General features: G+C 45.7%; 1 protein-coding gene across 2 annotated transcripts; it reads left to right on the forward strand.

Moving 5' to 3' along the window:
- Positions 1-2,249: 2,249 nt before the first annotated feature.
- On the forward strand, positions 2,250-10,505 carry TCF19 (transcription factor 19). Of its 2 annotated transcripts, XM_034421563.3 has the most exons (4): positions 3,110-3,190; positions 3,330-3,723; positions 7,173-7,809; positions 9,358-10,505. In XM_034421563.3, the coding sequence occupies exons 2-4, from the start codon at positions 3,450-3,452 to the stop codon at positions 9,590-9,592; spliced, it is 1,146 nt and encodes a 381-aa protein (XP_034277454.2). In that variant the 5' UTR covers positions 3,110-3,190; positions 3,330-3,449; the 3' UTR covers positions 9,593-10,505. The 2 variants fall into 2 exon arrangements, with proteins under 2 accessions (XP_087744244.1, XP_034277454.2); XM_087888118.1 differs by having other exon boundaries at positions 2,250-3,723.
- The last annotated feature ends 287 nt before the right edge of the window (positions 10,506-10,792 follow it).

The raw sequence follows: 10,792 nt of genomic DNA on the forward strand, positions 1-10,792 counted from the left end.
CATTTACAACACCTGCTGTATTTTAAAAGTACCCAGTGGCCCTATTCCACCTTTTGTACATTACTTTTACAGAAAAATAAATGTCTTCCTCTGTTTACTAGGAAGAGGGCAGGGTGAGGCTCTTTAGAAATGGTTGACAGCCTGATGATGTTTCCCTCTTTGCTGCTTGTTTTTTCCAATAAAAGTGTGGGAAGAACAGAAGAGGGTGGTTTGTTGACTGGTGACCCCCTTAAATAAAATAACTGAGTTGGAAGGGACCTTGGAGGTCCTCTAGTCCAACCCTCTGCTGAAGCAGAAGACCCTATACATTTCAGTCAGATGCTGAATATCTCTTAAAAATCTCCAGTGATGGAGCACCACAACTTCTGAAGGCAAGTTTTTCCACTGATTAATTGTTCTAATTTTCAGGAAATTTCTCCTTAGTTCTAAGGGGGGGTTTTCTCCTTGATTAGTTTCCATCCACTCTTTCAAAGCGGCTGCATTCATTTCTTCCTTCAAACAAGGAATCCTTGCGGATTCTCACTGTCACTGTGTTATATGTTTGTCAGCTGAGCATCCATTCTGAGCCTGCCAGAGAACTTCTATCACGTATCTATAGCAACAGGATAAGACTAGTCTTGTGAAACTTTAAGCTACTGCGCATGTCTACATTCTTTTCTAACTTCCTGATTTATACTTCCTTTGTTCGTCTGTGTGATAAGCTGCCGGTAAAGATGTAGTTAGTTAGTTTTTTCTATTTTTATAATAAAATATATATTTATATTTATATAAGTTATATAATTTATAATAAAATCTTTATTAGAATGTATATATTTCGGTTTTTCTTTCTTTAAAGTATACAGCATGGAAAACAAGATCCATCCGTCTCTAATTAGGTGCAATTACCCCAGGGGGAAAACGAGGCTGATTTACGCTTTGACACTCACGCCCCATCACCACCTCCTGCCCATCCTTCAAGGGGGTTCTCAGCTTGCCCATACCGGTTGTCTTCAATTTACGACCACAATTGATCCCAAAATTTCTGTTGCTAAACAAGACACTTGTTAAGTGAGTGTTGCCCCATTTAACAACCTTTCTTGCCTCAGTTAAGTGAATCACTGCAGTTGATAAGTTAGTAACCCGGCTGTTAAGTGAATTTGGCTTCCCCATTGGCTTTCTGGCTTGTCAGAAAGTCGCAAATGGTGATCACATGATACTGAGACACAGCAACATCATAAATATGAACCTGTTTCCAAGCATATAGAATAGAATAGAATAGAATAGAATAGAATAGAATAGAATAGAATAGAATAGAATAGAATAGAATAGAATAGAATAGAATTTTTTATTGGCCAAGTGTGATTGGACAAACAAGGAATTTGCCTTGGTGCATACGCTCTCGGTGTACATAAAATAAAAGATACATTTGTCAAAAATCATAAGGTGCAACACTTAATGATAGTCATAGGGAAAGTCAATATAAATCTTAAGGATACCAGCAACAAGGTTACAGTCATACAGTCATAAGCGGGAGGAGATGGGTGATAGGAACGATGAGAAGATTAATGGTAATAGTAATGCAGACTTAGTGAATAGTTTGACAATGTTGAGGGAATTATTTGTTTAGCAGAGTGATGGCGTTCGGGAAAACTGTTCTTGTGTCTAGTTGTTCTGGTGTGCAGTGCATATGATTATGGGGATCTTGGAAAGGTTGTAACTGAAAAAAACGGGTCATTAGGTCAAATGTCTCAGGAGATTCCCAGTCATCCAGGTCATGGTTGCCCCAAAGATGCCTTTTCAAGAGGCAACTGGATTTTCTGCTTTTTCTTATAAGACCCTGAACAAGCTTCTTGGATGAGAAGCGAAACGTCTTCAAAGAAAAAACAGAAGGTCCAGTTGCCTCTTTTTTAAAAAGCACCTTTGGGTCACAAGTCAATTTTTTCAGTGCCGTTGTAACTTTGAACGGTCACTAAACGAGGTAAGTCGAGGATTCCTGTTACTGGGCCACTTTCTAGCTAGAAAGCGAAGCTGGGAAGCGGCCCTAGTCCTCGCTCCTCCTCCCACCTTCCCTCCCCTCTCCCCCCCCCCCCTCCGCCACCCAATCGCCTTCCGCCGGCCGAAAGCGCCAACAAGGCCGAACCCCCACCCTGACGCTCCCAACCAATCAGGGCCTTTCCTCCGCCCCAAGCCCTGCGTCTGGCCTCGCGCGCTTTATGCTAGCCGACCCGCCCTCGAGCCTTCCCAGCCAACGGGACAGCAAGGCTTTCTCTGGGAGAGGCCAATCGGCGTCGGAGGCTACGGCCGCTCCTCCTTCCCTTCGCTTCAGCCGGGCCAATCGGAAGGCAGCGCGCGCCGCTCGGAGCCCCGGGGAGCGGCTTTTGACAAGGGAGAAAAGCCTCGGGGCCAGAAGCGAAGCGCGGACCTTTATAAGGCTATTCGAGGCGTCGCCAAGGAGACGGAGATTCGAGAACCCTCCGGCCTCCCCCCACCCACCACCACGCCCAAGATCGCTCGTTGCTACGGCGACGCCCGGGTTCTAGAACCGAACCGCGTTGCCTGAGCAGAGCGGGGCTTTGGATGTTCCAGAACGCTTGCAAGGAAGGGCGGTCCGGCTTCGCTGCCGGGCAAACCGGAGAGACGAGAAATCTGCAGCTTTTTGTGGCCGGCCGGTATAAATTCGAATTCATTTCCAGGATCTTCAACCTGCTGGAGAAAGCCGAGGCGGTTTCGATCCGGTCCCTCGAGATCTGCATCCTCCCTTTCCCGAGGAAGATGCGCGAAGAAGCCCGGCGGGGCTGATTTCCACGAACTCGGGACCTGCGGGGTAGTTTTCCCTGCCGTGGAAACCTGCAGAAGTGGGGGAAGGAAAAAAAAAAAAAAGACTTCAGGCAAGAATTCCCATGGCTGGTTGCAGACACGGGTGTTTTGCACTCACAAGGCGGGTCAGGAGTCAGTCTGACTCGAAATTGCTCTCGAGGAACTAATTGTCCTTAACACATCTTGCGACGCGTGTCACGCAACGCATGTCATGCAAACCTTGGTGGTCTTGCAACGCGTGTCATGATGAGATGAAAGGGGCTGCATGACTGAAGAAGCCTTATTTTCTTCTTCTTCTTCTTCTTCTTTGCAGTTAAATCAATTGGGGTTAATCAAGGAAGCTCTGCTGATGGAAGGATCCCGGACTGCCCACCCCTCACCCACCCGCCTTCAGGTAGAGATGAACCTGTCATTGCACAACAGCCTGTGATTTGGGACATTCAGCCAATTTTTGTAACAATCTCAGTTTTTGCAATTGAACCCTATTGTCTTACATCCAGTCCTTGCTGCTTTTCCCTTAAAAAAAAAAAAAGGTTGCTGGCTTGTCACAGCGGAAAGTCAACTTGCCGGCTTGCAGGTGGAGTGACTGAACCCTGCCTTGGACCTGCTTTGTCACCTGACACCACTGCCTTTGGATTGAGGGAGACCTAGCCATGCTTTCTGAAGCTCTGCCCTGCTTCCAGTTACTCCGGATGGGCCCGGCCTCTTCTGGGGATTTGCCAAACCGGGATCTCTACACTTTCCGACCTGCCAAGCCCAGCTGCATTTATCGTCTGGGTCGCCGTGCTGAAGTTTGTGATGTCATTCTGGTGTCCGAACAGAACCCAGCCTTGATCTCCCGGGTTCACGCGGAGATACACGCAGAACGGGATGCTGACAGCATGGCGGGAGAGTGGCGAGTTGGCCTCGTGGACTGCAGCAGTTATGGTGAGTTCTTGTGAACACAAGTAGACTTTGACTGATGACAGTTCATTTAGTGAAGTGTTCAAAGTTCACTAAATGAATTGTTTAGTGTTCAAAGTTACAACGGCACTGAAAAAAGTGACTTATGACCATGTTTCACACTTACGACCGTTGCAGCATCCCCGTGGCCACGTGATCAAAATTCAAAGATGCCCGGCAACTGACTCGTATTTTATGACAGTTGCTGTGTCCCAGGGTCATGTGATCACTTTTTGCGGCCTTCTGACAATGGGGAAGCCAGATTCACTTAACAATTGTGTTTGCTAACTTGACAAATGCAGTGATTCGCTTGATGTGGCACAAAAGGTTGTAAAATGGGGTTAAATTCACTTAGCGAATGTCTCGCTTAGCAACATCAATTTTGGACTCAATTGTGGTCGTAAGTAGAGGATTGCCTATATTAAGCTGCTAAATCCTGGCCTAATTGTTTATTTACATCCCACTTTTATTAGTTTTATAAATAGCTCAAGGTAGCCAACACACATAATACTCTTTCTGCCTTCTATTTTCCCACAACAAAACCCTGTGAGGTGGGTTGGGCTGAGAGAGTGATTGGTCCAAGTCGGGATCTCTTGGTTTCTAGGTGTTAACCACAACACCAAAGAGGTTTTTTTTTTTTAATTTGATTTATATGCCGCCCTTCTCCGGAGACTCAGGGCGGCTTACAGTGCGTTAAGCAATAGCCTTCATCCTTTTGTATATTTATACAAAGTCAGCTTATTGCCCCTACAAACTGGGTCCTCATTTAACCTACCTTAGAAAGGATGGAAGGCTGAGTCAACCTTGAGCCTTGGCGAGATTTGAACCAGCAGAAATTGCAGGTAGCTGTGTTAATAACAGGGTGCGTAGACCACTGTACTATCAAGGAGTTCAGACACTCCTTCCTAAATGTATTGAATTTCAGCACGGTTGGACTTTTGAGGGTTAAAAAGAATTGCTTTTATTTATTCATTTATTTTGAGGACTTCAGAAGAAAACCCACAGCTCAGAAGTTGAATAATTGCTTAGACTAATACAGGTAATATTTATATAAGGGGCGTCAACCTTATCCTTTAAAAGTCAAGTTCATTGCTGAAGGAGAAACACACATTCCAAAAGGCCTGATATGAAACAAACTACAATATAGATAATCCTCAACGTACGACCAAAATTTCTATTGCCATGTGAGACAGTGGTTAAGTGAGTTTTGTCCCATTTTACAACCTTTCTTGCCACTGTTGTTAAGTGAATCACTGCAGTTGCTCAGTTAGTAACACGGTTGTTAAGTGAATCTGACTTCCCCATTGACTTGGCTTGTCAGAAAGTCATAAAAAGCGATCACATGGCATTGGGACACTGCAACCATCATAAACATGAATCAGTTGCAAAGCATCTGAATTTTGATCCTATTAACCATGGAGATGCTGCAGTGGCCATAAGCGTGAAAAACAGTCATAAGTCACTTTTTTTCAGTGCGGTTGTAACTTCGAACAATCACTAAATGAACTGTTGCAAGTCAAGGACCACCTGTAGCTCACACTTAGAGAGCACGCTGCTTTTTTCACTTCTCTGCTTCTCTCGGGTGTGTTGCAATACTTGAGCACCTGACTTGATCCTGCACACATGAAATATTTTTTTAAAAAAAGTCTCGTAAACTTGAGTATTAAGTGGCTGCAAATACTTGTAAATAACAAAATACTTTTCTAAGTGTCCATCTTCCTTTCCTTTATCATGATCGGCTTCTGCGAAACGGGATGGTTGTGACGGGACAAATTCCACATATTAGTGTGTCTAATACTGGCCGAAACACACTGCGATAAGAAGACTGCTGGCTACAAAGTTGTGCAGGTGTGAGGGCCTCGTGTGGCCAGTTGCCCATTCCTATCATAAAGCAGTTGTGGAGTGGAGTGGAGTGGAGTGGAGTGGAGTGGAATGGAATGGAATAGAATACAAAATAGAATGGAATGGAATGGAATAGAAAATGGAATGGAATGGAATGGAATAGAATAGAATAGAATAGAAAATGGAATGGAATGGAATGGAATAGAATAGAATAGAATAGAATAGAAAATGGAATGGGATAGGATAGGATAGGATAGGATAGAATAGAATAGAATAGAATAGAATAGAATAGAATAGCAGAGTCGGAAGGGACCTTGGAGGTCTTCTAGTCCAACCCCTTGCTTAGGCAGGAAACGCTACACCATATTAGTGTGTCTAATACTGGTCCAAACACACTGTGATAAGAAGACTGTTGGCTACAAAGTTGTGCAGGTGTGAGGGCCTCGTGTGGCCAGTTGCCCATTCCTGTCATAAAGCAGTTTTGTATATGGAATGGAATAGAGTGGAGTGGAGTGGAATGGAATGGAATGGAATGGAATAGAATAGAATAGAATAGAATAGAATAGAATAGAATAGAATAGAATAGAATAGAATAGAATAGAATAGTCGGAAGGGACCTTGGAGGTCTTCTAGTCCAACCCCCTGCTTAGGCAGGAAACCCTACACCACTTCCTGTGTGAAGAACAATTTCCCTTTCATATGTCTTGCACATATCAGCCCATTTGAAAAAGATGATGGTTTGGTTACAGGGTAGTCCTCAACTTGCAGCCACAATTGAGCCCAAAGTTTATCTTGCTCAGTGAGAAATTTGTTAAGTGAGTTTTGCCCCCGTTTTAGGACTTTTATTGCCACCGTTGTTAAGTGAATCACTGCAGTTGTTAAGTTAGTAACACGGTTGTTAAGTGAATCTGGCTTCCCCATTGACTTTGCTGATCAGAAGGTCACAAAGGGGGATCACATGTCCCCAGAACGCTGCAACCGTCATAAATGTGAGTCAGTTGCTAAGCGTCCGAATGTAAATCACATGACCATCGGGATACTGCAACGGTCATAAGTGTGAAAAATGGTTATAAATCACTATTTGCAGTACCGTTGTAACTTCAAACAGTCATTAAGTGAACTGTTGTAATTCAAGGACTACCTGTACAGTCTTTGACAGGTAGTCCTTGACTCAACAACCATAATTGAGCTCAGAATTACAGTTGTAAGTCATACCTGTCCTTAAGCTGGTCATCACAAGCCTCACCTGATTTTACAACTTTTTTTTTTCTTAAATGAATTCCGAAGTTGTTAAGTGAACCCATTTGTCTGCAGTGGGCGTTTTTTGCCAGAAACTGCAAATAAATGCCGGTTTCTGACAGAAAACCATCATTAATCAGGGTCATGTGACTGTGGGATGCTGCAAACGGCCATAAATGTTCCCAAAATGTGATCATAGGGGAGGGAACTGCCGATCAGAACTTCACATCTGGGTCATAAGTACATTTTTGGAGTCTGTTGTGACTTCAAACAATTGCTTAGCGGCTGGTCATACCTTGAGGACTAGAGACTACACGTAACATTTTTTCCTCCCTGTGTAATTATCCTTTCAGGTACATACATCAATGCTCTCCGCATGTCCCATGGCCAGCGGGTAGATCTGAATGATGGAGACCTTCTGACTTTCGGACATTCCAGCCCGGTGCCCGAGGGTTGCGTGTTGCCGCCGCCGCACGGCAACTCCGAGTTTTATTTCCTCTTCCAGAAAGTCCGTGTTCGGCCGCAAGACTTTGCAGCTATCACCGAACCCAAAGCCCCGTGGGCTTCTTCCTCTGGTTTCCGGCCGGTGTTGCCTTCCGACAACCATCGCATCCATCCCCTATCCCGTCATTCGCCCACCTCCCTCTCGTGCCGCCCCAAAGCCACCCTCATCCTCAGCTCCATCGGCAGCCTTAGCAAGCTGAAACCCCATCCCTTCACTTTCTCTTTGAGTCGGAGCCGATGCACGGATCCTCCCGCCCAGCCGAAACCGTCCCGCAATCGACGTAAGTCGGCTCACACGGTGCTTCCTGAACTTGAGGATGAAATCGCACGTCTGGAAGAGGAACAGCCACCCCCAGATAAGGAGCAGCGCTTGGGAACTTACCGGTGTTGCCCGAGTAGCAATTTGAGGCTCCAGCAAAGAGTGCAGGAAGGGAGCAAAAGCATCCAGGAAGATATAGAACCAAAGCTTCATATCACACCGAGTGGGTGAGTCCCTTTAAGGCAGGGGTGAAATCCAGCAGGTTCTGACAGGTTCTGGAGAACCAGTAGCGGAAATTTTGAGCAGTTTGGAGAACCGGCAAATACCACCTCTGGCTGGCTCCAGAGTGGGGTGGGAATGGAGATTTTGCAGTTTCCTTCCCTTGGAGTGGGGTGGGAATGGAGATTTTGCAATATCCTTCCCCCAGGAGTGGGGAAGGAATGGGGATTTTGCAGTATCCTTCCCCTGGAGTGGGGAAGGAATGGGGATTTTGCAGTATCCTTTCCCTGGAGTGGGGAGGGAATGGAGATTTTGCAGTATCCTTCCCCTGCCATGCCCACAAAGCCATGGCCCCCAAGCCACACCACAGCCACCAAGCCACGCCCACAGATCCAGTAGTAAAAAAAATTGGATTTCACCACTGCTTTAAGGTCTATGTTATATGCAACATTACTTTTATTAAAGAAGCAAGGTTAAAGACACTGAGCTTGTCAGCTGGAAAGCTGACAGACTGGGTTCGAGACACTGTTCCTGCAAGGGGTGAGCGTCCATTCCTTGCTCCAGCTCCTGCCAACCTAGCAGTTAGAAAGCATGCAAATGGGAGTAGATTCTTCTTTTAACAAAATACTTGTTTCTGAGAGCCAGTTTGATGTAGTGGTTAAGGCACCAGGCTAGGAACCAGGAAACTGAATTCTAGTCCAGCCTTAGGCAAGAAAGCCAGCTGGGTGACTTTGGGCCAATCGCCAGGAGGCTATGAGTTCTAGTCCTGCCTTAGGCATGAAAGCTGGCTGACCTTGGGCCAGTCACTCTCTCTGTCAGCCCAATCCACCTCCAAGATGCCTGGCCTGGGAATAGAATGTGAAACTATTTTGAGAAGTGCCCAGCTTCAAAGCATTTCCCGAAACATCAGATAGTGAGGCTATTGGACACTATTGAACTGGTCAAGGGAGGAGGGCCAGGGAAAGGGGAAAATTGTAACCTTTTGTGCGGGAATACTCAGATCTAGCCTTACTTTCGCTGCAACCACTTGCCTTTAGTAAAAGAACCTATCACTTCAACCAAATGGAGTCGAGGGTCTTTCTTTCCTAAGGATCTAAGTTGGGGCAGGTGTGACACTATTTCAGGAATGCGCTTGGGTGATTATGATGCATTAGGTAAAGGTAAAGGTTCCCCTCGCACATATGTGCTAGTCGTTGCCGACTAGGGGGCAGTGCTCATTTCCATTTCAAAGCTGAAGAGCCAGCGCTTTCCAAAGACGTCTCCGTGGTCATGTGGCCGGCATGACTAAACGCCAAAGACGCACGGAACGCTGTTACCTTCCCACCAAAGGTGGTCCCTATTTTTTCTACTTGCATTTTTTTTGCGTGCTTTCGAACTGCTAGGTTGGCAGAAGCTGGGAGAAGTAACGGGAGCTCACCCCGTTACGCGGCACTAGGGATTCGAACCGCTGAACTGCTGACCTTTCGATCAACGAGCTCAGTGTCTTAGCCACTGAGCCACCACGTCCCTTTTTATAATGCATTACAAATGTTTTATCTCTGTTTGGTTCTTTCCAGGAAGCGTCGTGGTCGGCCTCGGAAGAATCCTTTGGGAAGCGCCGGCCAAGTTTTCTCCCAGACTCTTTCTTCCCTGGAGCCATGTGCGGCTCCCCGGTGCCGCCTTCCCCAGGATGAGATGGTGGAGTGGGTCCAGTGCGATGGCTGCGATGCCTGGTACCACGTAGCTTGTGTGGGCTGCAGTTACAGTGTGGTCAAAGAGGCAGATTTTCGATGTGTTGCCTGCCGTTCGTAATGCCAGATAATTCTCCTCAGAAAACAAGTCCCATCAGAGACCGAAAAGAATTTTTTTAAAAAAATAAGATCCCTGATGGACGCATGTGGACTACTGAAAATTTGCACAGGGTAAGCCTTTCTTCAAAGAGAAAGAAGCAGATATTGAATAGGGTGAACTGCGGATTCGTGCAGAGGAAACCTTTGAGCAACCTTTGACACGTAAAAGGAGACAGACTCCTAAAGTTATCAGTCCCGTTTCTTTGGGAATCATTGCCTTGCTGAGAACATGCCAAGGAAGCGTTGGTGGGAATGTATCATGCTGCAAATTGCTACCTGGTGACTCTCTGAAGAAGGTCAGTGAGAGGCCTGGAGATCAATATGGAATAGACCTTCGGTGCAGAGTCCCCCACTCCTGGAATCTTTTCATTTTTGAAATTTTTCAAAACCTTTTTCATTTTTGAAAACATTTTCGTTTTTGAAGCGTGCGGGGAAGAACCATCCGTATGTCAGTTGACTTGCGCAACGAATTCATAAAACAGCCGAATATTGTCAAAGATCAGATTGGCACCAACTTTCTGATTGCACCAAATGGTCTGCTCACCATCAGTGCCTTACAACAGGGAGAAAGAAGGCTGTTGTGTGAACAACCAGCTGCTTCCTGGAGGGGTCAACGGTGGTTCAAAACACAAAAGAAGCAACTTGGGAAGGCAGCTCCAAGAATTGCGTCTCCGGATTTGAGATTTGGGGCTCTTCAAATCTTCACTAAGTTCATATACAGTACGGGACGATTTTTCAAGAACAGGAATTTATTTGAAGGAGTGACACCTTCTTCTCTCTCTCTGTTTGTCAAGCCTTTGGGGTGGGCGAGATGGCAGGTGAAAAAGCAAGCATGGAGTTCAAAGATGAAGAATTAAATGAAAAAAAAACAACAACGATAACCCACGAGTTCTAAATTCCAGACAGATGAACGGGGGCTTGTATTCGAATTGATGAAGCCGGGGCTGGTACCGTTCACCATCTGCTTTGTCCGTATTTAAAGCGCGTATGTTTGCTTGACTGTTACACCAAAAGCAACTAGGAAGGAAATATTTTCCATCCTCTTCACTTTTCACCCTTTTGTTTTCGCCTCCCAAAACCGGGCTGTGAGACTAGTGGGGGGAAAAGAAGGGGAGGATTTTTTACTTTTTTTAGCAATCGCTTTTTGACTTTTAAAAAAAAG

The sequence above is a fragment of the Pantherophis guttatus genome, chromosome 2 (genome assembly GCF_059756535.1).
Source record: "Pantherophis guttatus breed Tessera chromosome 2, ASM5975653v1, whole genome shotgun sequence".
Lineage (NCBI taxonomy): Eukaryota > Metazoa > Chordata > Lepidosauria > Squamata > Colubridae > Pantherophis > Pantherophis guttatus.